The sequence below is a fragment of the Astyanax mexicanus genome, chromosome 25 (assembly GCF_023375975.1).
Source record: "Astyanax mexicanus isolate ESR-SI-001 chromosome 25, AstMex3_surface, whole genome shotgun sequence".
Classification (NCBI taxonomy): domain Eukaryota; kingdom Metazoa; phylum Chordata; class Actinopteri; order Characiformes; family Acestrorhamphidae; genus Astyanax; species Astyanax mexicanus.
Genome location: NC_064432.1, coordinates 18,626,026 through 18,652,447, shown reverse-complemented (window position 1 = coordinate 18,652,447; position 26,422 = coordinate 18,626,026). Strand labels below are relative to the sequence as shown.

The 26,422-nt window shown below is 36.9% G+C and overlaps 2 protein-coding genes across 6 annotated transcripts in view; one reads left to right on the top strand and one right to left on the bottom strand.

Annotated features, from left to right (window-relative positions):
- Positions 1-21,433, top strand: part of rela (v-rel avian reticuloendotheliosis viral oncogene homolog A) — a 136,053-nt gene extending 114,620 nt beyond the window's left edge. For both annotated transcript variants that reach the window (XM_049472574.1, XM_007230172.4), the window contains 10 exons: positions 667-702; positions 966-1,102; positions 7,124-7,269; positions 8,556-8,647; positions 10,230-10,364; positions 11,113-11,217; positions 11,684-11,899; positions 14,249-14,326; positions 15,172-15,261; positions 15,559-21,433. In XM_049472574.1, coding sequence (XP_049328531.1) covers positions 1,010-1,102; positions 7,124-7,269; positions 8,556-8,647; positions 10,230-10,364; positions 11,113-11,217; positions 11,684-11,899; positions 14,249-14,326; positions 15,172-15,261; positions 15,559-16,364 — 1,761 coding nt within the window. In that variant the 5' untranslated portion in view covers positions 667-702; positions 966-1,009 and the 3' untranslated portion in view covers positions 16,365-21,433. The remainder of the gene's footprint in view (positions 1-666; positions 703-965; positions 1,103-7,123; positions 7,270-8,555; positions 8,648-10,229; positions 10,365-11,112; positions 11,218-11,683; positions 11,900-14,248; positions 14,327-15,171; positions 15,262-15,558) is intronic.
- Positions 21,434-21,786: 353 nt separating this feature from the next.
- c25h11orf68 (chromosome 25 C11orf68 homolog) lies at positions 21,787-26,416 on the bottom strand. 4 transcript variants are annotated; one of them, XM_022681935.2, is made up of 2 exons: positions 26,330-26,416; positions 21,787-23,426 (listed from the first exon to the last, which is right to left on the bottom strand). In XM_022681935.2, exon 2 carries the CDS (start codon positions 23,346-23,348, stop codon positions 22,620-22,622), a length of 729 nt encoding a protein of 242 aa, XP_022537656.1. In that variant the 5' UTR covers positions 23,349-23,426; positions 26,330-26,416; the 3' UTR covers positions 21,787-22,619. The 4 variants fall into 4 exon arrangements, with proteins under 4 accessions (XP_022537656.1, XP_007230236.1, XP_007230235.1 ...); XM_007230174.4 differs by lacking the exon at positions 26,330-26,416 and adding an exon at positions 24,847-24,965; XM_007230173.4 differs by lacking the exon at positions 26,330-26,416 and adding an exon at positions 24,784-24,958.
- Between the last annotated feature and the right edge of the window lie 6 nt (positions 26,417-26,422).

The window sequence follows — 26,422 nt, the reverse complement described above, 5'->3', positions numbered from 1 at the left end:
ATATAGTGACTGCTGTGGGTATGCTGTGCTATGTCATCCTGTGTGGTTGTTAATGTGTTGCTAAGCAGTTTTATTCTGGTTGCTGTGGTGTCTCAGGTGGTTGTTAATGTGTTGCTAAACAGTCTCTATTTAATTTATATTGCATCCCAGGTGTAAGCACACACAAGATGGATGCTTCACTGTACCAAGGGAATTGCTATAATCTTTCAGGCAGTTACTGTGATGTTGCACTGTGGTTGCTGGGTGGTTGCTAGACAGTTGTTGTGGTATCCCAGGTGGTTGTTGTGGTGCTTTATGTGGTAGCTCAAGTGTTGTCTTGTGGTTGCTTTGGTACACAGTGTGTTTGATTGGGCGTTATAAAAGTATTTGTATCATTATTACATAATAAGGGTGCCAAATTTCATTTCTATTGAATTAAATTCTCCTGCATAAAAAAACCCTATTTCTATTTGCACAAGTAAAAAAAAAAGTGAAAAAAAGATTGTAAAGATTCTGGGAAGTCATTCAGGGGATCAAGCATTCCAATGCTAAAAGACTTTGTTAACCTGCACACTGTTTAGCCACTATATGAAAAGCTGGAGCCTTTGTGGTGTTGCAGCACTTATTCACATACTGTTATCTCACACCATTTACTTCTCTCTTTTTCTTTTCTTTCAAACTTTCTAGGAATATTTGGCTGGCCTCAGCCCCCAGTGCCGCAAGGTAAGAGATTTAATTTGTGGGTGTGTTTTTAAGAACCTGTACCATTTTCTAGAGTTGTAGGACTTGTTTAATGTGGAAATGGCATGCTTGTGGACATACAGTGTGAACAAATTTTGTCATAACTTAATAGTTATGGTTTATAGTATTCACTTTCTTTATTATTTCCTTATTATACTTGAGTGTATTTTCTCAGAGTTCATATCAGCACTTCATATGTTCTTTTGCATTCATATTTAATGTGTCAAATTTCTCGCCTTCCCCAGGCAACCCCTTCATAGAGATAATCGAGCAGCCCAAGGCCAGGGGGATGCGTTTCCGTTATAAATGTGAGGGAAGGTCAGCGGGCAGTATTCCAGGAGAGAAAAGCAATGACTCCACCAAAACACATCCTGCCATTAAGGTACTGCTGTTAAAGTTATTATGTCACTTGTTAAAGCTGGTGCTAAAACAACCTTATCAGGAGACAAGAGGAAATGCTCAGTTAACATACATTATCACATTTTTTCCTGTAGTAAGAGACAACTAGATTCACAGGAACACATTTACGTAATCAACCAATGAACAAAGACAGTAACATGTTTATCCAGAGTTTAAAGCCTACAGCAGTTCCTGTTACTAAGATTACATGGCATTCATAATTAATTAATGGCATATATTCACACATTCTTTCTCTTAAAAAATGGTTCTATTGTTGGAAGTAGATAAAATACAGCTCTGTAAAAGAATTAAGAGACCGCTTCAGTTTCTGAATCAGTTTCTCTGATTTTGCTATTTATAGGTATATGTTTTATTCTATAAACTACAGACAACATTTCTGCATTTATTTGCAGACAATGAGAAATGGCTGAAATAACAAAAAATATGCAGAGCTTTCAGACCTCAAATAATGCAAAAAAAAAAGTTTGTATTCATAAAGTTTTCATAAAGAGTTCAGAAATCAATATTTGGTGGAATAACCCTGTTTTAATCACAGCTTTCATGCATCTTGGCATATTCTCCTGCACCAGTCTTACACACTGCTTTTAGACTCCTGGTGCAAAAATGCAAGCAGTTCAGCTTGGTTTAATGGCTTGTGATCATCTATCTTCCTCTTGATTTATATTCCATATGTTTTTTAATTTGGTAAAATCAAAAAGCGGTCTCATTTTTTTCCAGAGCAGAATCACCATTAATTATTTTAATTTACTTCGATGGATTGTATAAAAATTTGAATGAAATTCACCGGTGTCTGTTTAAGTATTGTGTTGTCAGTTTCATTCGTTGGTTGGGTGTTATTCGTGTATTTGTATTGTCGTTTGCCAAAACTTCCACACCCTTTTATTCCTATAGGAAGCAAGATTAAGAAGTTAAAATTAATTGTCTAACATTTAAGTCAATGTAAAAAACACAAGTAAAGTAAGGTGTTAAAACAATATAATTGAAATTAACAATAAAATAAAATAAATAAAATAAAAATAAACCACAACCTTAAAATAACCTAAAACTGTTAAAAAGTATGTAAAAAACAAAAACAAAAAAAAAAAAACAACCACATATATCCACACAGCCCAATGTGTAAGACTCACATTCAACATTCCCATAAGACACATGAATGCACCCAAACTCAGACACACCCTTCCAGTAACACGTTCATTGTTGAGCTGAGACTGAATCCAACTAGGTCACGGCACTTTTGTGTGTTATTTCTCAGGAGAATTCTCAGGACACCAAATTTCTTTTCTTCTTTATTGCATGCCGGGAACACTAGCACAGTGCAAAGCCAAATGTATGTTGTAAATCTAAAAGCCTGAATTTAGTCTGCGTATTTTGTTAATAGAGAACAGTATGCCATGCAGGATCATTAAGACTATAAGGCTTACGTAGCTAACAAGTAATATACAAGTAATGCACCAATTAGCAGTTAGCTGTAAACATGGAAAGAGTAGGTTGTATATTGGAAAATCAGAATTTCTGTACATTAGTCTATGTAGCTAAAAGTGTGTCATATGGTGTCAGAAACCGCAATAACAAGTCTGTTAGAGATTACTAAAACACGTCACACGGTTTGAGGTGAATGTGTGACGATTTATACTGCATTCCATTTGATCTTGAAATGTTGGAATTTCCATGTTCCAAATAGCCATCCCCCCATAAGCCAGACTTCCCACTTGGACAGATGAGAAAGCCTCTTCAGTACTTGACTATTTCTGTTAGTAGTGAGAGGGATGGACTATATCTTCACCAATCTGGAGAAATCTGTCTTGTGTTAGAAGTTTGCGTACACAGCCAATGCTTGTGTGTGTTTTAACAGAGTATTTTCTGAATGAGTAATTTTCCACTGCATTAATAGGCTTACATTTTTGGATGTTTGTGAAAGTACAACACCTCATTCATGCAGATTTTTTTTGCGCTTTTTTTCCATCTATAGCCTGGGACATGTCTCTCTGGGGAAGTGATTCTTGTGCTCTAAATTCTCTTTTAATCAAGCTGTGGTGTAACGGTTAAAAGAAATATGGAAATAATCTGGCGTCTTTCCCATGCTGCTTTTTTTAGATGAGAATGACTGTAAATGCTTTGTGCAGTTCAGCCCTTGCACAGTTTTTTTTAACCAACTTTTTAAGAGGATGCAGTCCACAAACAGCCTGTTGATTCATTAAATGTATTTATTTACATTTAGGGGTGTAACAGTGCAGGGAAACATTATGATGTCATTATTATGATGTCATAAAGTGTAAAATTATGATATAGGGATTACAGTTTAATATATTTAGATATATTTCAATACTGCGAACGCAGCAATATATAATAAAAAAATAATAATTACATTTTAGAAAAAATAGTATGAAATGTGAGCCATCATATGTATAAAGAAAATTGGATTTTTTTTTTATACAGTCAAAAAACAAGAGTTGAACACTGCTACGGGTTTAAACACTACACTAAATGGGCCACTGTCTGACACAAATATTTACTTAGATTTAAATCCTAATTAAAAATAGATACACTGTTTTGAGAATCACTAAAATACTGTATAGCAAAAACTTAAATTTATTTTGACACTTTTTATATACACAGCTCTGGAAAAAAACAAGAGACCACTTAAAAATAACAAGTTTCTGTGTTTTTACTAAATTGAAAACCTCTGAAATATATAATCAAAAGGAAGATGGATGATCACAAGCCATCAAACCAAGCTGAACTGCTTGAATTTTAGCATCAGGCGTGGCATAAAATTATCCAAATCCAAAACAATGTTCATTTTACTCAAGCATATACCCATAAATAGCAAAATCAGATAAACTGATTCAGAAACTGAAGTGGTGTTTTAATTAATCCAGAGTTGTATATCTATATTATCTTACTTCTGTATTAAAGGTATTATTTATTTCTAGGAGCGTCACAATGAAGACTTATGATGCCTTAACATCAAATATATAGCATAGTGGAGTTTGTTTCACCCACCAACCAACAACTGACTCCAGCGTGGTCAATTCATGCTCCAGAATCCTCCCTGCTCTTAGCTCCAGTCTTTTTCATCTAATTTATAGCACAGGAGCCAATATTGGGGTGGAGTGTATTTTTACATCCCTCTCTGTTTTTTCGACTGCACAGTATTGTATTACAATTATATTGCTATATTTTCTCCCCATTTTATCTTAGCCAAGTAACCCACCCAGTCACTACGACTCCCCGTATCACTTACGCTGCTCCCAAACACTAGGAGGGTAAAGACAACAATTGCCTTCTCTATTATACATGTGAATACAGACTCCACCTCTTTAACAACTAGTGTCAATACAGCAGCATTACTAGGCAGCCAATGCACTTAGAGGAAAGCACTGGATTCCCAGCTCTGATACATCAGCCATCCAACGTCTGTGCTGGCCACCATCATAATAAAAGCATGTAGATTTTACTCTTTTCGGGATTCAGGATTTGCTCACATTTTGTGAAATTCACCTATGCATTATTGTATCAATGTAACTGGTTTTAATACATCCCCAAAGCACAATACTTCCACCCCCACATTTCACAGTTGGAAAGGCATTCTTTTCTGGGGATGCAGTTCCTTTTTTGTGGCCAGAGTTCTATTTAGATTTCTTCAGCCCACTGCACTTTTGTGATGAGGTTCCTCCTTATGACTCCTTCATGAACATGAACATTTGTGTAACCAATGCCTTTCAGCAGAAAAGTACACCACCATACATGACTCAGCTAAACTGTAAAACAAACCTGCTCCAGTAAGCTGCTATTTATTATTTGTGACAGTTGCATTGTTCAGTGATGTTCAGTGATTCTTTTATGCATTCTAGTAAATCCCTATTCTAAGGCCACTGCTGAAGAGCATAATCCTCTGATAGAAGTGGCTGCGGAGTGTTGTATGTACACAATGGTCTGGATGTGTCAATACGGCTCCGAGATCTGATGTTTCTACAGTTTTGTCTTCCCTATTTCACCTGAATGTCACAAACAAACCAGTTGTGCTTCATATAGTTGAGCAGTTACTGTAAATATCTCCAAACTTTGGAGAAAAGCTGCATAACAAAATTTAACTTTTCTTAATTATTCTTGTGTAACAGTTTCTAAGGTAAGGTTTTGATGCATTTCACAGGAATTCATTTAATTTAGCCAGAAATCAGCACTGAACATCTTGCAGCTCAGCAAACCTACGAGCCAAATAACTCACATGATAGCATCAGTAACCACATTATAACATCAAGTGAAGATGCAGGGTTTGGACAGTACATACTGAGTTGTGCAGTAGACCTGGGTATTGCAGGGTTTAGTAGTTATCTGTGCTACATATGGTGGCACACACTGTACTGTACTGGCCCAAATGTGTTCAGAGCCAAAAATATGTCAGAGTGAAAATAAAAAGCAAAACAAAAGAGGCTCCATAGAGCCAGATGACTGAGCTCACACAGGGACTTTGGTTTGTGATCAGTTTTGCAAGAAATCCAGCTCAGAAAATAATTAGTTAGCATAGCAGCTAAACATCTCCATCTTAGCTGAGGCTGGCAGCTGTGTCTGTTAGCATTGCTCTTGTAACCCAGCTGTTAACAATCAGTAATATACCACTCTAGCCCAGAGGAAGCCAACTGCTGTCTCTGCCTTCCTCATTTCAAGTTAAAAGCCCTTTGCTGTTTAGGAGAGAGACTTTGTTGTGCTTTGTTGGTTTGTATGTTGAGATATTGAAATTGTTGCATGTTCAAAATTAAAATGCATTTAGGATATTTATTTTATGCAATGATGACAAAGTAATGGCGGCAAAATAAATTGAATCCTGTGAAAAAAAACATGTCCAATCGGTATTTGTTTTTTGACCAAATGTTTTTTTTTTTTTTCAGTTTTAGTTTTGGCTGAACAATTGTATCTTTATGTACTAAATTCTGTGGAATACAAAGTGGTGTTCAATAATACAATCCCAGATCACACAAAGCACTGAAAAACCTTTCATACAGCTCCAATGAGAATGCTAAAGCAGCTCCACAAACATGCAAATGCTAAACGCTAACTCATGAAGTAAACCATGTCAGTGAAAGTGAAACTAACTCAATTTCACAACTGAGAAGGATGACATATGTGCCTTAATGATAGCTGAAGAGGATACTCACTCTACTAAATGACACTAGTGAGGGAACTTCACTATGTGTTGAATTTCTCCAGAGCGTGTAATGAACAGAAGTGCTTAATTCTGTGATTTAGCTATGTATAGAAATAATAATTAATAATGAGTCATAATAATGTGTTCCCAATAGTAGTATACATTTGTGGTCCGAATTTGTTTTTAATATATATACACTTATTATAAGCATGAATTTCATTAAATATTACACACTAAGTGTTGGCAGGGTTAAAATTATACATTCAGTACACCTAAAATTTGGTTATATATCCATTAGCAAGGTTAACCATTACAAACAAGTGTCTGGTAGAGTTCTGGTTATATATTTGACCACTCATTTTTGGCAGAATTGGTAATTGGAGTTAGATTGTATTGTTTTTTTTGGCACAGTTTATTATTGGTCTATGTTTGGAATCACTCCACTCTTCTCAACCATTTGCAGCTCACTTAACCCAACACAGTATGCTCCATGGCCAACACAAAAATGCATTTGACCGTTTAAAATCTAACCAAATACAGCAAAACAATAAGTGCAGCATGTCAAATTGCGTCAGTATCATTCATTGTGATGGACCATTTTCTAACCATTTATTCATGATGGGTAAAACTCATTTGTCATCCTCAGTAATGCCAGTCATGTCTTAAAATATGAAGTATCGAGGAAACTGCTTTCCGTAGTTGGAAATCTGCCAACCTATGCGGAACCTTACAGCCTCTAAGCTAACATAAATCATAGCAGAGTTCTAGGAACTTTATACACGCAGTCACCAGTGACAGATCAGATGGCAGTCATGCTTCCCTGCGTTTATTCGACAGGTGAATAACTACAGCGGCCCTTTACGAGTGAGGATCTCTCTGGTTACCAAAACCCAACCCTACAAGCCCCACCCCCACGAGCTGGTGGGTAAAGATTGTAAACATGGATACTACGAGGCTGACCTTCCGGAGAGACGAGTTCACAGGTACGTTTCTGCATGCTTTGTGTGTGTGTGGGAGTGTGTGGGCATGCAGGTGTGTGAGTTTCTGTTAGAAAGGTGTTTGTCTGACACACTTCCCTGTACGACTTTAAAATGCAGACTGTGCAGGAATGAGGCTCTTTTTAACTGAGTTATCCAGGCTGACCTAGTGTGGCACTGAATACAATCAAATTTTCACAGCAGTGCTCCAAAATCTAGATTATCTGGACAGTAGAGGGAGTTACTTCAACATATACTCATCTATACTAAGTAATTAAGTATGTAACATATACCTAATGCTCTTAATTTCAGAATAAACAATTAATGAGCAGGTGTCCCAATATGTTTGGCCATACAGTGTAGGTAACATGTACAGACCAAAAATGATGGCACTAGGGCTGCACGATATGAACAATGCAGGGCTCATGACATCACCAGCTCCGCCCCCCAACTTGCGCTTTGTCTCGCGCTGCAGGCTCCGCAGGCTGCAGGAGCCTTTTTGTGTGACAATTTCACTTAACTGTAACTTCTGTATAGATCTTCTGAGGGACATTTGTGACTAAAATTGCACTGTTGCGATAGCTAGCTAAATATGTGACTAGAGTAGCAGTGCTGAAATACATTCCTTATTAGTACAGCACTGCTGACGTAAATACATTCTGCTCTGTTAATTTGTCTGTTGGGAAATTAAATATTTAAGTGATATAAACAGCAGATTTAATGAAAATCTATAATAAAAGATTTTACTCTGGTGCATTAATTTCAGTTCTAAGTTATATATTGATTTGAGGATTGAGGAAGATGTAATAAAGGGAAACTGGATTAATATTATTGATTAATATTATTGATGTCACCTGTTGTTACATGGTCACATCATCACAAATTATTTTTGGCTATTTATTAAAGATTAAAACTGTTTCAGAAAGTGTATGGAGCTTCTGTATAAACTCAGACCCATTTATTTCTGTGAGCTGAATCAAAAAGATCACGCCAACTTTTTTTCCACAAGTAGCATCCGGTGGCTTTCTTGTTTCTGTCGCCTTTGCCATGTCTCTGTTTCAATACGTCACGTACAGTCGTTCTGAACCCTCATGCACTTCCGGTTTGCTCAGTCATGAATCTGTCTATATATGGTATCTGCTTGCTCATTTCTCTCTCTCTCTCTCTCTCTCTCTCTCTCTCTCTCTCTCTCTCTCTCTCTCTCTCACTTTCTCTCTGTCTCTCTCTCTGTCTCTCTCTCTCTCTCTCTCACTTTCTCTCTGTCTCTCTCTCTGTCTCTCTCTCTTTCTCAGTTTCCAGAATCTGGGTATTCAGTGCGTGAAGAAGAAGGATGTGACTGACGCTGTTTCCTGCCGTCTGCAGACACAGAACAACCCTTATAATAGTGAGAGAGCGAGACACACACACACACACACACACAAAAACACACAGACAACCACATACCTCCTCCACCTCCACTCAAAAAGTCACACGGAATTCACCATAACAAATAATTGCTGAAAATTTGAAAAAAGAAACTGAATCAGTCATATCATATCATAATACCACATAATACTATACCCATAGTACCACATAATTTGATTAGTTTAAAGTGATGACAATTTGTGTAGAAAGTTGTAAATTATATGTATATCAAACCCTATACATTTCCTATTCAGTATATCATGTAATTCTTGCCAGTATCTGTTGTTTTTGTAAAAATAAATGTGGCTAAAAGTAGAGCTAGGTATATGTAATTGTATCATGATCAATTCAATATGACTGTTTTTTTTTTGCATATTGTGGATATATTCAGTGCTCAAGGAACAGTGACCCAATGGTACATTTCATATCATTCATTTAAAATGATTTTATTATCTGGAGCAAAAGGTTAATACAAACTGTACACTATAATTGACTGATTGATTTGTGTGTTTAGTAAACATATCTTAAAATTTTCCAGCCGATGCAATAAAATAAAATTGTGGTGTGAGGAGGAGAGGAGTGAAATGCCTCAAATTTTAAAATAGTAGCTTATTGACCTAGTGGAATGCATCATGTCCATGTAGCAAGTACTTTTTATTTTATTTTATTTTTTTTAACAATAATTTAAGGAATTTGTTAAAATGATTCTCTTGAACTATGCTAAAAAAATTGCTTATTAAAAAAAATCTCTATTTTAATGGAGTAAGATTAAATAGTGGCCTTTTTTATAATAATTTGATTAAATATAGGAAATAATTACTTGTTTACTTTATCTGTTAATGGAACATGTAAAAATGTGACTGCATGACTTTTACTTACATGTAAAGATTATGACTTTTACTATGTCTTAATAATACTAGGTTGTAATAATATTTTCATGATAATTGTAAACATTTAGTAAATAAGTATTTAAGACTTAGTTAAGCAACAATATGGAGACATAATTGCTTATTTTTTTCTATTCAGATTATGCCTAAATAATAGTCTTTTTATATATTTTCATTTCAATGAATGTCATATTTTGTTAATATTTTGATAAAAATGTGTTGTATCTTTGTATAATTTTCTATTGTCTGACTGCACAGTCTATATATTAGCTAACTGTCTTAATATTTTAATAGTGTAATATCTTTTTTTTTTTCTTAAAATCTTTTTCTTAAAGTCCTTCATTTTTTGTTTTCCCCTTTCAGACTTTTTGAGATTTTTTATTTTATATCTTAAATATATTTTAAGCTTCAGCTTTGCCTTTACTTTAATTTTGATTGTCATCATAATTCTATTAAGTTGTTAATTCACTTTTTAATTGAGTTGAAAGAGTTTGATAACGAACAATAATGATATGAAAGTTAGATCATAATTATAAGGTTATACTCCTTCTTTCCAGAGTGTGTGTGTGTTTTGTTGTGTTGAGTGATCTTGCCCATGCTGACTTCCCCAGGATGTCCCTGCTGTTTTGCTTTCCTCCTCACCCCCACCCCTCTTCTGTTCTCTCATGGTTTCAGTTCCTGAAGCGAAAGTGTGGGAAGAGGAGTACGACCTGAATGCTGTGCGCCTCTGTTTCCAGGCAACCATCACCCTAGCCAACGGAGAGCTGTACACTCTGGAGCCCGTCGTCTCCCAGCCCATCTACGACAACAGTGAGTCTGCAGAACAGATACCAATAACATCACCAGAATGTAGTCCAGACTAAAACTGGGATTGCAGAAACAGGCTGATTTTTGAGTTGCAGAAGTTGCAGGAGAATTTTGGTGCATAAGGGGAAGGCTAAGCCTAAGCTGATAACCCATAACCTCAGATTCCTGAGGCAGTACTGCATCAAGAACCAACATTCAACAACAGCTGATAGAACCAAATAGGCGAGGGATTACTATGGCAAACATTTTGCTGAGCACTATAATTTGTAGGTACATTCATAAATGCCCCTTTACAAAATGTTGAGGGTGCCAATCATTTTGTCCTGCCTATATTAGTAGGTTTGCATGAAATTGAGATAAATGTAGTTTTTTTCTGTATTTTTGTGTTGTTCCAGTACACACAAATTAATACGTGTGTGTGTGTATCAAAGTTCTGAGCTGAAAATGAGACTATCTATGGTCCTATTAAAAAAAAAAAAAACTGAACATAGTTATTTATAGAATGATATTTACATACTGCCACACTGGCACACCCAAACACACTCAGTGAGATAACCACAGTTACCAGATATCTGATGCTGTATGTATTGTGCACAGATACTGTATATTGTACACTGGCAGGATTGCTAATGTGTGTGCTTTTGTTTTTTGTCATCCACAACCAGAAGTGGATACTGAAGTGAAACTGGAAAGAAGTTCTGAGAAGTACTGATACCATGTTGCTCTCTCTCTTTTATCTGCCCTTTTTTAGGAGCTCCAAACACAGCTGAGCTGAAGATCTGTCGGGTAAACAAAAACTCTGGAAGCTGCAATGGAGGAGATGAAATCTTTCTACTGTGTGACAAAGTGCAGAAAGGTGTGTGTGTGTGTGTCTGTATGTGTCTGTGTGTCTGTCTCTATGTGTGTGTGAGTGTGTGTATGTGTTTCACTTTTCAAGTACTGTGTTGTATGGACTGCTTTTTAATAGTAATTATTATTAAATAAATTTTGAGACATTTTAAATGTAAAATTGATACAAATACACTTATAGCACCCAACTACTTAGCAACACCTGAGCAATACCATTGTAATCAGTTAGCAACTACTAAGTTACACTTGCAACCACCTGGGATACATAGCGACCACTTAACAACATCCTAGGAACCACTAAGCAGCATTTTGGTAACAGCCTGAAATATGAATGCAGTCACCTTGCCACACTGTAGCATCAATCTAGCATCCGCTTAGCAACATTAAAGCAACCACATTGTATAATATAGCAAGCATTTAGGATGCCATAGCAACCTTGTATTAACTTGTATTTCACCTTCTTCTCTCTACAGAGGACATTGAGGTGCGTTTTTTCCGGGACGCATGGGAGAGTAAGGGCTCGTTCTCTCAGGCTGACGTCCACAGGCAGGTGGCCATCGTGTTCCGCACTCCGCCCTACTGCGATACAAACATAACTGAGCCTATTCAAGTAAAGATGCAGCTCCGCAGGCCCTCAGACAGAGAGGTCAGCGAGCCAATGGACTTCCAGTACCTGCCCCCTGACCCAGGTGAGTAATACTCTTAGACATTTAAACCTTAATGACCATTTTTAAGGCACTCATATACATGGAAAATACACTGTGCTCTAAATTAGGCAATGGCCTTGCCTATCAGTTTTATGAGTTCACATCTAAGGGTAAGGTGTCCTGATTCTAGTTGGGATGGAGGGGTAGGGTAGAGGACAGAGGTGATAAGGCTACATGGCTTTCAAACTGAGATTTTTCAGAGGCACAGTAAGGGTCATTAGTAATCACAGACAAAATGTCTGTGCAAGGGGATAAAAAAAACCCACAACAAATGTAGTATTTTCTTAAAAATTGCCATAAACATTGCTTTATCTTAGTTTAATTTGGTTTCAACTCATTATGGTCCTTTTCTTAATAAAAAGCATAACAAATTTGTAGTATTACATCTTGATAGCAAGCTAAATTTCACATTTCACCACCCTGAGGTACTATGTATTAAATCAATCAAAGCTTAAGCCCAACACCCATTTATACTCACCATATCAGCCAATGAGCTTTAGCTAAGTTTAGCGTAGCATGTTGAGAACATGCTCAAGTGATTATGAATTACATTTATCAATCTTTGCACATAGTCTACTATATATAACTTGTACTGCTGTAGCCATATTAGTTATTATAAAATAGCCCATAATAACCACATGCCATTAGGAAACTCTGCAGTGGATTAAATTAATTATGCAGGCTTATAAATGTTAGCAGTGCAAATTTCCTGGTGAATTACTCATGGCTGGGTATTGTAAACATGGTACATAAAGTTGGAAACATCCAAAAGATAAAAAACAAAGCCTGGTAAACCAGCAAAATTGTTATTGAGACCACTCCACTATACGTTATTTAATTACTGTACATTACTTGAGGCTTTGCTGTAAAACTATGTAAGAAAGAGACAAATCATAATGTTAATAAGCCCCTCCCACATTACTTTACATGTAATATAATGTGAATGTTGTTTTATTAAAATTTTAAACTAGCTGTGTACATGCATCACATACTGCTGCATACTTCCCACACTATGTAATTTACTGTACCACAATGCTAGTACATCGATTCTCTTGCTGATTTTTTTTTCTTCCCAAAAGCGTTTTAAAGCCACACCCTAGTGCAGCTCTGCCTAAATTCCTTTGGCTTGCCAAATAACTTTGGGTAGCCACCAGAGAATGTATCTACATAGTACTAGTCCTATTGCTGTAAGCAAATTGAATGAATTAAATTGAACTGGGATGAATGGTCTGGTCTGTATGTACAGGAGTCCAGTGAGTGGAACTAATCTGGAATCAGTGCTCGAGCTCTGGAATGCAGGTTGAACTGATTTTCCTGCTCCAGCATGAATGCTGAGTCACCTCTTAAATCATGACACACACACACAGATACACACAGACTGGTACACCCACGTCATTGTGTAGTAGACACTTTACCAGATCCGACTGGTTTGCTGAGTAAAGAGAAACATAGTGTTTAATGAGTAACAGTGTGGGTCAGCGCGTGAGCACTCTATGAGGAAACAAAAGATTGTTGGTTCTAATCTCATGTAGAGGTTTAAACCTGAGACTCAAGGTAAAAAAAATAGATGATTAATCATATTTGGTGTTTATACAGTGTGAATGATCAGAAAGTAGTGCTAGTATAGTTTTTATTAGCTAATTGTTGAGAAGTTTGCTGTAAATGGTTTATTGATTTATATATTTATTACTGTCCAAACAACTAATTAAGTAGTAGGCCTGTCATTATAAATATTAGGACAATATATTTTCCCAGAAATAATTGAGCTACATTACATTATTGTCATTTCAAAATTATTTTATATCACTGATATCATGATATTAGCATACTAATGCAATTACCCCCTTTTACAGAGGGTCTAATTGCAGTATTATGATTAATTAACTTCTAATAGTAATGAATATTTAGACATTGGAATTACAATTATAATAAAAAGAGTATGTATTTTAAATATTTGATATCTTTTCATAGCACAACACTGAAGATATGACACTTTGATACAATGTAAAGTAGCCAGTCTACAGCTTGTATAACAGTGTAAATCTGCTGTGCACTCAAGAAACTCAACCCACAGCCATTAATGTCTAAACAGTTGGCAACAGTGGTTACCCCCCAAGTGGAAATGACCAAATTGTGCCCTTAGTGTTAATATTTTGTGTGGCCACTATTATTTTCCAGCACCTTTTTTAACTCTTGGGTATGGATTCACTAGAGCTTCACAGGTTGCCACTGGAATCCTCTGGAATCAGTACATTTTGCAGTAATGCTTCAGTGTGTAAAACTTCTAAAAACACTGAAAGTGTTTGCATTTGTTTATTGTTTGATGAACAGATGAGTACAGGCTGTTGGAGAAACGGAAACGGACACAGGGAATGCTGCAGAACCTTAAACTGGGATCTATGCAATCAGGTGAGTCTCGCAGTGAGTGCACTGCAGTATACAGTAAATTATATTATTAAATTAGAGGGAATAAATGTATGAGTTTTTATCATTAAATCATTCATCAAAATTAATTTTATGTATAAAATCTAAATATATATATATATATATATATATATATATATATATATATATATATATATATATATATATATATATATATATATATATATAAAGACAAATTTTACAAATAGACAAAGTTTATCCAAAATAGAAGGAATAACAAGGAGAATAACAGGTACATCAATAGAACTAAACACACCAATAGTACCTTAAAGATATTCATAAAGGAGTGTAACTGCATTTCTGTGAGTTTTGCCAACAAACAATAAGTTAAGCCAATCTGATCATTAGATTCAAAGCACAAATTTGAATTAGAATTGTTTTGCACTGTGTGCAAAGTCAGACATTATGTTTTAGTAATTATTACATATTAATTTCAGTATATACAGTACAGAAAAAAAAAAGATAAATGAGAAAATTGTCATGAAGAATGGACCAATACAAATGCTCTAAAATTACTTGGAATTCAATCTTTTTACATTGATTTCTACTGCATTATAAGATGGTTCTGCTTTAAAGTTTTCTAAATTTGTTTGCTTAACAGCTTGTTATACAGTATACAGTCTTCAGAATTGTTCACTGTGGTTAAGTTTATATTGTGGTTAACCGTGGAAACAACATGTTCTCCTGATGTGTGCTTCTGCAGTATAGCAATAAAACTGATAACTGATGTTCATTATCTAATAATCTGTACTCATATTGATACTATACTGCAATAACATTGTTAATATCGTGTCTGTGTGTGTGTTTAGGTCCTTTGCCAGAGAGAAGGCCATTCAGTACTGCAAGAAGAACATGTACAGCCACTAAGCCTCCTCCTGCTGCTGCAAGTGTTCCACCCGGTAAATACATTGCGCTCACTTTGTACACATCTAATGGGACTAAAATAGAACTGAACTGATCTATGACATTTGGTAGTTTGTTTTCCTGTTTTACTAGTAAGTGAATAATATTCCTTAGTATATAATGAAATTCCCAGAGTTATACGGTATAGATTTATAAATATTTATATTATATTTATTTTGTCACTAAGCCTGTGCTTGGTCAGGATTATTTCTTTTGAGAGAGATGTGGAGAGATGTGGTTCCACGCTGTACAGTCTTGTTTTTATTGACCAAAAGCCTTCTTTCTCCCTCTAGTGGTTAATCCAGTGGCCGTGCAGTCTACAGTTAAGCCTCGGCCCTTTTTCAACTCTCCTCCTCCAGGACAGTTGTTTACTCAGCCTAAAATGGAATCATCTCTGACACCCTCTACTGGAGACACCTGGAAGTTCCTCAACAGTCTAACTGTGCAGCAGAGTTCCTCCACTGCCCCTCCACCAGTCTCCCAAGACTTCCACACTGTAAATCTCTCCGACCTCCATGACTTCTCCTTCAACGCTTTCTCCCAGTCAGCTCCAGACCAAGCCAACACGGCTTCCGGACGAGATGGACCTGGAAGCAATGTGGTTGGAACTACAGTGGCTCAAGAAATCCAAAGTAACTACCCTGCTCAGAGCAGTTCAGCGTTCCAGACAGAACACCAAATGGACGAAAGTGAGCTCCCAGAATTCCCAAGCTTTTCCGAACACCAGGTGTCAGGGATGGACAACATCAACACTGACGATTTCCAAGCACTGCTGGGTCAGAGCGTCATGACTACAGAATCAGCATCTGGAATCCGGAATTGCGCCGCTTCTCTCAGCACAGTTGCTGCTCCAGCCTTGGATGCTGCAGCTAGCATTGGTTCAAATCAAGTGGGGAACAACACAGGGAACAATGCAACGACATGGATGTCTTTTCCACCAGCCATTATGAGCCTGCTGCAGAATGAGCAGATGGTGGATGCCACCCAGGCTGGTCCTCCTGGAGGCGTAGGCTTCGATGACACCGATACGATGGACTCCATTGACGATGACCGCCTGATGTCCATTTTTGCCAGCGATGCCAATGTTGGCTTTCTGTGACATTTACATATAGTCACATCTGACTGTTTGACCCGCACCATCCTTATATCGAAACTAACTTCAAGAAGGGCATAATTCGACAAAGGACAGAGCAAAACTCCAAGAAGGGAAAAAGGAAACTTTTGATTTTCTTTTCTTTTTTTAAAATGGTTTATATACATGCTTGTGCCTCAACACAGTGACTGACTAATACAGAAAGCCACAGAGTGCCTCTAGAGGGTCTGGTGTATCAGGATGATGAAGCAGAAGATGAAGATAAAGCTCCCTATTTGCCCGTTGCCACCTCTGTTTTACTGTTTACTTTATTATTTCCATCTGTTTCCAGAAATGGAAAACAGCTGTCTGTTGGGAATTTATGTTTTTCGAAGTTTCTTAATTTGTGCCACAAGCTGATAAAGTAATAAGACTGATTATACTGCAGTACTGTTCCGGTGGCTTTTAAAAGCAATAATGCATTTCTACAAGGAGTCTGAGATAACAGTGTGTCTTTAAGCTGGAAAAATGACTGTTTAACAAAGGGATGCACCTGTATGAGAGTTGTAGGCCCATTACAATATCTACAACTTTTTTACATTTCTCTTGATGCAGATACATAGACATTAGGTGTAGATTCCAAAAATCAGAATTAGTATGGATGAGTTCGGGTTATGCACCCATTAGCATCCATACATTTGCCGCTAAGGCTGGGCTATATAGTGAAATGATGATAAAGATACAAGCTAATGTGTTAGCCACAAGCTTCCATACATGTCACATTATTATACAATGGGTTGGGTTGTATTTTTACAACAATATAGAAATTCTGACCTGGATCAGCATTACAGAGAAATTACATTTTCAGAAAATTAGATACAATGCAAATACATGTATTCCAGTATCAGTTTAACGTTTAGGTCAGTTCTACATCTCTAAGATGTCATTTAAATTAATAAGCAAATATCAACTGTCATGATATGATATGATTCTGATATTGTGCATTCCTACAGTTTACCCACCAATCATTTATTTTCATGATTAGGTGAAAATTATTTTTTGGTGGGACTAGTTTTGGATGGTCTTAGCTGGTCTTTGATTGACAAGGTGGTTGAAAACCACTAGTCATCAACATATACTGGTTATCTAACTGGATAAAAATCTCTCTCTAGCTTAGCATAGTGTATGTTCTGTTTGATTTTGGTTGACCTTGGTCATGCTGGTCATGCTGGTTGTCTAGCTTGGTCAGGTTGATCCAAGGTTGCTTGTAGACCAGCTAAACCATCTAACTGGCATAAGAATATACCTTATGCTGGTGAAGAGCTAAGCTGGCCAACCAGCATGAGCAGCTTGAGCTCGCCGTTCTGTTTTTCAGCAGGGTTGGTGCAAATAGCAAGTGATACTGATTGTGATTTTGTCAGTATAATTTAAGGTTCACCAAGATGAACTTAACAATTAAACCTTAATAAAAAGTATGGGAAGGGGATAACTACCTAACAATAGTAGGTATGGAGTGTGTCCTGTAACTGTATTTAAGTACACAGTGCCTTTGAGAAGGCATGAGAAAGCTTTCAATACAAAGTGCATGAAAACAAAATAGCATCAGACACTGTTGGTAAATCTGCAGAATAGGTTATTTCATCGTTATAACTGTAATTTTGGCAGTTTTATTAGGAAGTTAAGTAACAGTACCAAATACCAGTAAAATATTTAATGTACTGGTTTTGAAATATTAAAATACAGGCTAACAATACAGTGAAATTTACAATACACTGATATTTTATAAAATCAACTGTAGAAGTAATATATTTACTCACAATTGAGAGTATAAAAGTTAGACCTTGCAACTACGAGACACAAGTGCCTTAATATGAGCATATGCCACAAATATCATTCTAGCAGCGGCCCAACAAAATATCAGTGTGTTTTTTTTTTTTTTAATGGTGGCAACTTTTTGACTAAGTTCCATTACCATCAGATCGGATTTGGCTATCCTGACGGTTCACATTCACAAATGTAGGTGACCTGTATCTGTGTGTAATATGAACAAATCTGTCCCAGAAACAAATCACATGCTCACATTGATACAAGTATAAACGCCGCAACAAAAACGTCATATTTAAGAGACGACTTGTAGCTTTATAAAGAGAAATTGATGCTCATATGTGGAGCATCTTTTGCTGGAGTGGAGACAGCTAAACTAAAGTACAGGCTCAGGACGAGGCTGTTTGCTTTTGCTGTTTTTGTAGCTATAGCTGCACCAAGAGATGTTATGGATACGAGAGAGAATCACGTAGCGCATGCTTAAAAGCAATAAGACGCATGAATTCTGATTTGACTGCTCACAATCATTTAGGACCACATATGGTGGAAATTCAAATCTGATTGAAAAAGAAAAAAAAAACAGATTTGGCACGTTCAAACAGCCATGAAAAAATCAGATCTGAGCCACATTGAGTAAAAAGAGTCACTTCAGTCTGGCAATGTGAACTTAGCCTTTTTCTTTTTGGCCAGGCAATAAATATTTCCTTGACAAACTTGACAAGGAAAAAAAAATGTTCAGCTTCCAGTGCTACACACTCACTCTTTGCTCCCGTTGAAGGCGGTCGCATTTTCTCCCTCTCCTCCCCTTATCTTTCCTGCTTGGCTTCTCCTGTCTTGTCTATTCTGCTGTATACTCTAAGAGACTCTCTTAGCACTGCTCTTCAAACTAGAAAGTATGGATTTGATCAGATGGTCTTTCAATAAAAGCGACACTATCTTCTTGACGAGAAATCTGGGTTCAGGGGCACCTGTCTGTCCTAACGGAACGTTTGCAGCCGGCTATGTGAAGGATTTGTGGGAGAAATGGCGTGTCTCTCCACTCTGTCACAATGATTTTGCTGATTGGATTAGGCATTGTCCTGATATATATCGTGAAGTTAAAGGAGTGGGGACAGCTGCCTGACATGATTGATGCAGGGGTTAGAGCTGTCAGTACTCAGACTGTGGCTATAAACCGCAACATGGATAATATCTTGGAGAAGCTCACGGCTTTGCAAAGAAGAGTGGATAAAATCAAGAACCATGCTGGACAAAGTGTGATCATGCTAAACTGGTCTGCGACCACTCTCGCCCAAACAACAAGTCCAATCTACTTTCGGCTCATCCTTATCAGTACTCGGCCTTGGCCAAGGCGAGCTGCTGATAGCAAAAACTCCTCCCGAAGATCATTTATTATTTCTATTACTAGAAACTCTCCCCTGTTTCCTTTAGACATTGCTGGATGTTGACTCTGACTGGGAGTGGATCAATTTGCTGTGTTATCACTATCCCACCCTGTGGACTGAGGCACACAGACAGAGCCTCATTGTTACCAGGCATAGTGACTTTTCGCCCCCCTTCCCTGTTTCCAGTCCTGTCTTCATGTGTAATGTTGTGTTTTGTGGCTATGTGCTGAGTTTTTCTTTCTGCTCCCACACTGTACTCTCTCAGGAGAACAGTCTGTGGGTTTGATTTTCCCCCCTTCTCCCCATGTATCCTACTTTTTAATTTCCTCATCCCTGTCTTCCTGTCCTGTCTCCCCTTTGTATGTTACTGTACGGATGGGTTGATGGCAATTTTTGTTCTACCAATGCAATAAAGTACTTCTTATATTGGTTAGCTGAGTTAGCTCATTAGCTCCTGCGAAGTGATAGCCTCTTCGGTCTCTAGTGTGTTTATGTATTTTAGCTTTGCCATCTGCTAAACATTCTACAGTAATTTTACTATTTTATAAAGTATACACATTGTCTACACGCAATGTTGTAGAAGAACCACTTTTTGACCCTTTGTTCGATTAAAAAATTTATTGTATCAGTTCAAAGCTTTTTCACAATCTAGAAAAATGTTTTTTTGAGAACATGAGCGGGATTACGGACTATTCTGATTACAGGCTGACTGTAGTTACAGTAGTCTTATGTTTAAACAGTAAGAATCATGACCAGTTTTTCTGTAAAAATTTAGATTGAGTATTTTTAGTATTGTTGTTGCTGTTAATTATTATTATAAAATGTTATTAGAATGACAGTCAAATCAAGGCCTCACAATATGTTGTCGTGCAGCTCTTCTCCGTGGGTTAATAATAATATATATATATTTTTTTTTTCATCAAAAGCTTTCAGTAATTCATCCTCACTTGGATGTTTTTTTTTTTTTTATAATTTATGACATTCTTTTTTCTGTTTGTTGTGTTTGGGTAAGCTATTTACTTATACAACATGTCTCTGTTGAAGATTTACTTGGGGCCTATTGATAAAATGAGTTTCTTTTCACTTCTACTGATTGCCCTTCTTGTAGCATTTTATTTTAGCTGTAATCGAAAGGTTTTGCTTGCCTTAATTAATTATTTTAATAATGTTATGACCGCCAAATCAGTTTATTGGTACCAAAACTGCAAGGCACCTGTTGACACAAGGAAGGGTGGGGTTGAAAGGGGAGTGTGTACAAAAGAGAATTTATTACAGAATATTACAGTATAATACTGAGCAAATTACCTAATGTTCATTTATGTCATATATTCAGATATTCTATATGCAGATGGGCCTTCCTTGTAAATCCAGTGGGACTGAAGCTTTGTACATAAGACTTTGTACATAATTAAGATTAAATAAGATTGTCTGTTTATTTTTACCAAGAGGTAAATATCAGAATGGATGTAAAATACAGTGGAAGAAGAAAGATATTGATTAATTTGATTCAATTTAATTTTCTTTTTGTTTTCTTTCATTTTTTTGAATGAACAGTAATTTTACTTCTGTTATTCTACTTCCGTTTCAGTGAGATTATATTATTATGAGGTTGGCATACAGTGAGTATATATTCATAGCATTGTACAACTACTAGTACTCCCGCACTCTTTGCTGAACTGTACATGTAACCTGACTGCTCTTATTGAAAACAGCATCTATATCATCTATATGCAACATGCCGTGTAAAAAGTGTATGTAGTTTTGATAAAGTTTCTGTAAGAGTGTTCTTATTTTTGAGTAGCAGGAACTGAAAACTTTTGTTGAATTTGGTCGAAATCTGTTTATCTAAATTGGCTTCTGACCTACAATAAATGTGTGTATATTGTTTTTTTTGTTTATTTTTTTGCTGATTTTAGTTACAATCGCTATAGGATCAAAAGTATGTTGACAAACCCACTAATTGTTGAATTCTGGCAATGTCAAAACACGCAACCTTTTTTTTTTTTTTTTTTGTGACTTTTATGCCCTGCTTGTGCTGCCCCAGTCAACCATAAGTGATGGTATTTTGAAGTGTTTGGGAGCAAAAACTGTTTGGTCATCGGGGAGCATTTTGCGGATTTATAAATTTAAATTAGATTTGCTTGCAGTCTGAACATTTCGAGAACCACCATCATATATACTCCACAAGTTCCCTAAAGCACAGCCATGCACAAAGAAACGAAAACAGAGCAGAATGCAACTTATTTTTATTTTATCTGGCATGTTTACACACTTACTCTAATACGTATAAAACAAACTAAATAGTTAAAATAAACCAGTTAATTTTCCAAAAGTAAATTTTTCGCAGCCCTTTAGTGTAAACATAACTAGCGTCGGTGACTTTTTTTTGTGTACAGTAACTGTGTACAGTACAGTTTACTGTACAGAACAAAATCAGTTCCGTCATCTGTAAACAGCAGGTTAGTGATACAAAAAGCAAAATGCACGCTGCTGTTCCTTACAATATCAGCATAAACAAAATTACAGGTTTGTTTTAGCACAGTAGCAATCAAAGATTAGTGAGAAGAGTTGGTAAGTTAAGTACAGCCTTTTAAAACAAAATTGCGCTATAAACGCAGCACAGGGTACAAACCCGAGAAAACAAAAAACAGCTGAGGAGCTATTTAAAAGTAAAACAGAATACAGTTGATTTTCACTATACTTAAAGGCATCTTCAGTCTTTTATTTCCATACGCAAATGCATCTTGCTCCCCTCTGTATTCACTCTATGAATACTGAATCTATGGATAGGTAACCACAGTCCAAGCATGGTTGGTTTTCACCCATCCAGACCGAAGTGGACATTTATCTCCCCATTAAAGGAACAGTCTGGTGTTTTCTAACCAAACCTCTGGCATTACATCTGTTCAATACAGCTTTGCTTCAGCAGGTGCCAACAGGCTGCTATGGTAAGTCTTTAAACTGCTGCCTGTGGCATCTGGCTATACATTACATACAATATTGTAAACAGAGGTCATGTTAAAAGCCACTGCACTATTCCATTAAAGAGTAAGGCAAACTAACTCAATGCACCTTATGTAACCTCCAGGTTGGTGACTTTATTGATGATGTGTGAGCGCCTGGGCACGCACTCTAAATCAAACTTGCTCTCGTAGATGGTTGGGCACAGCTTCCACTTGTTATTTCGGTATATTCCCAGGTAAGTGTAGACGTCTGGCTTGTAAGAGAGTGAGCACTTGACCCCAGCAGCCCTTATGGCCGCGTCCAGCTGCATGACCTGCTCCTCGTCTGCAAAGTTGTTGTTGTAGGCGCAAATGACATGCTTGGCTTCAGAGTTCGCATCTCGTGGGCTCACTTTGGCTGAGGAGATTTTCCCATCTAGCACGGCTTTGGCTATGCATTCCCAGGCACGGTCCACCTTGAAGCCGGTGTCCATGTGTATGAGCCATTTGCCTGTGAGCACATTGTGGTTCAATGCCAGCTCCTTTATGGTCTGGAAAGTGACTTGGCGCCCACTGGCCAGGAGCTTTTCCCAGCTTTCTTGAAGACCAGTCACGTCCGGGTACTCCGGACCATGATCTGGACCCAACACTGAGATCCAGCCCACAGGGCCCAAACCACCTTCTTCGTCTCCAAAACGGCTCACCTGGGAGGGCCTGTTAGACTCCAGCCAGCTGTAGAATTCGGCTCTAGGCGTTTTGCGGGCATCAAATATGATCCACGGGTCCATGTCTGCGGCCAAGGCCTCGGCAGCGTAGTCTTCTGCCGAAAGAGGCTCGGCATGTTCCTCCTCTTCCTCCATCCTTCTTCTGGACCTCGGGGTTGAGTGTTGGTACACGGGTAGCGTACGTCCTATATGCTAGTGTAAGGCACTCTTTTTCTGTTAGAGAGACCAAAAAAAAAAGTTATGAGTTAACCTGTATGATTATAAGGCAGTTTCACAGTTCTAGCTTCTCTATAAAAGTTGTCAGCAGAGGGAAGGATGAAGTGCTTTAAAATTTTCCGGAAAAAAAAAAAACGCTGCACTGACTTTGGAATTGATATAACAGAGTAGACCAACACCAGCAGACATGACTCTCCAACCCATCACTGACCATCAGTAAATTTTAAAACGCTTAAAATAGATCACTCGGTGTGTAATAAGTCTATATAATATGAGTTTCACATTTTGAACTGAATTGCTGAAATAAAGTATCTTTTTAATGAAAATATTCTATGTGAACCAGGTGACTCTCTCATGAAAACACAGAGAAAATACCAGTGTTCAAATATGTAATCAAAGGTAAATGTGCCACTTCCACTTCATAATCTAAAGTGTAAAACATATTTTGGTTTGCTTACCAAATAATCCTGCATTTGTTCCTGTATAGCTTTAATGTATTTGATATTAAATTTACTACGTAAAAATAAATTATAAAAAGAAAGAAAACACATAGAATGAGAAGCGGTGTGTCCAAACTTTTGATAGGTACTGTCAAAGTGATTTATTTTACACATAAATCGGTAATAGATTAATTTAAGCAAATAATAAATCTGCGGAGCCAGTTGGGAGTTGAAAGAGCCGGCCCTTTTTTAGTGAGCCGAGCCAAAAGAACCGACTCAGAAAAATGCCACATGTGACATGTGACAATCACTACTGCGCATGCGCTGAAAATTTTTTGTGCCTTTTTTACGTTTTCATGTGTTTTTCGAGATAAATCTGCTCATACAGTGTGTTTTACAGTCTAGACTTACTGTTATTGGTTGTTTGAGTCTCACACGAGTTTTAATGGCTATTCAAATACATAAATACACCGTATATACCCTTATAATTGCTATACTGTGTACTATACAGGCTAGTTAGCCTATATCCACATATCTTCTACCTAACCTACCAAACTTCACTTACATTAAATCATGTTTTCAACCAATCTGAATAAACTACTAGTCAATCAGATTTACCTATGAATACACATTATACACTGGGAGCACGTTTTGACAGGGTAGCAACATTGGACCCAACACCAGCAGTTATATTTGCAGATCTGCAGACCCACACACAGCTTAATGAACACTGCACAGACAGGTTACAAACTCATTCCTTCACCCCACAGCTCTACAGAAGACTCTCCCCACACACAGCTCACTCTTTAGCCTCCTCACTGACTTTAATCAGCAAACTTTACCCCAAACACAGCACAGCAGCAGCTGCAACTAGCCCCGACCACCAGAGAGGAGAAATAAAGCAGAAAACTCACAGAATTCCTCACTATTGCGCATTATACAGCGCTCACACTGCAATACAGCCCGCACACGCTCACCTGCGGCATCAAACACGCCTTTAAAACCACTAAAACAGCCGCTAAACCCACAGCTAGCCGAGCTAATGCGTTGTTTTTGAATTGTCTGGCTCTGTCCCAATTTGTGCGCCCGTGCTGTCTCCCCTCGCACACTAGAAAGGCCACGTCTACTTCGAACACTCTTTAGCTAACCTAGCTAGTGTGCTCGTTTCCCTACTTCCCCCACAGGTCGCTTAACAACTGGAAAATATCTAAACGACGGCGTTTTAGGGCCACTCTTTAAAAAAACAGTTCGTTCGAGAATAAAGTCGCAATATTACGAGGCTAAAGCCTTAACATTACAAGATTAAAGCTGTAAAGAAAATATCCAAATGTTCGCAGTAAATCAAGAGGAAATCTTCTCAATGTAAGAGATTTAAAAAAAATTAACAAATAGATAAAAAGTAAATAATAATGATATAGAAAATAATAAAATTAAATTAAGACCAATAACAAATGAATTAATAAAAACATAGAAATTATAAAGAGTTAAAACAGTCACATGCGTTCTGAAGGTAATTTGAAACTAAGAAGAGTTTCAAATTTCAAATGTGAAGAGGAGGTTGGATATAATACTATTAGGTAATAATAATAATAATAATAATAATAATAATAATAATAATAATAATAATAATAATAATAATAATAATAATAATTAGTATAGTATTAGTATAAAATCTATTTACTCATTCGTCTTCTTTTCCCTGATGGTCAGGGTTGTGGTGGGTCCAGAAACTACCCAATTCACCTTTTAACTTTACCTACATGTGCAGAAACCATTGAAATACTAAGTCATGTTCATGTACGATCTTGTTGTTTTAAGATATTATGTCATTATTTTATTATATTATATATTAAGTTGTTATTTTGAGATACATCATTATTTTGAGATACTAAGTCGTTTATATGAATGCTTTTGTTGATTTAGGATCTCACAATAACGACTTAGTACCTCATAATCATAAGATTGCAATTTACTTAATAATAAGTTTTTTTTTAAGTGGAGGAAATTAGATTTCACAAAAAAATGACAATCCTTTGAAAAAATCATTTTTTCTTTCTTTTTTTTGCTATGCTATTGCTATTTGTAATTCTATTTCAGTAGTTCAATAATAACCTGTTCCCGGGTCATTATTTAAAAATACTTGCTAATATTTGGCATAACGGCAGTCCTTTAACTTAAATAATAATGATAAATTTGAAATATATGATGTGGAAATATAAAGACAAACTGTTTTTTTAGAGATTAAGATTGAGATAGGGCCTACTGAATCAAGATTTGCATCCTGCTGCCAGAAACTGAGAAGGCCAGAAAGGGCATTTACCTGACAGGAATGTATTTCCATATTTAAACACCGAATAAAAACAGGTTTAAGTTTAAAGTTAAGGCGAAATTTCACTATTATTTTTATTTTATTTTGTTTTATAGCATGCTGAGTTTGTTATGGGCTTGATTTGAACACACTTGTAAATTGGAGCGCAGCCGGAGATCAAGCTGCGACCCTGCGAGACCCGGCTGGACTGAAGGAGGAGGAGGTGGAGACGGAGCCGCCGCTGC

What these genes read in the sequence shown, in the direction of transcription:
- c25h11orf68 (XM_022681935.2), bottom strand. Translation starts at nt 23,348, where the DNA reads ATGGAGGAAGAGGAGGAACATGCCGAGCCTCTTTCGGCAGAAGACTAC.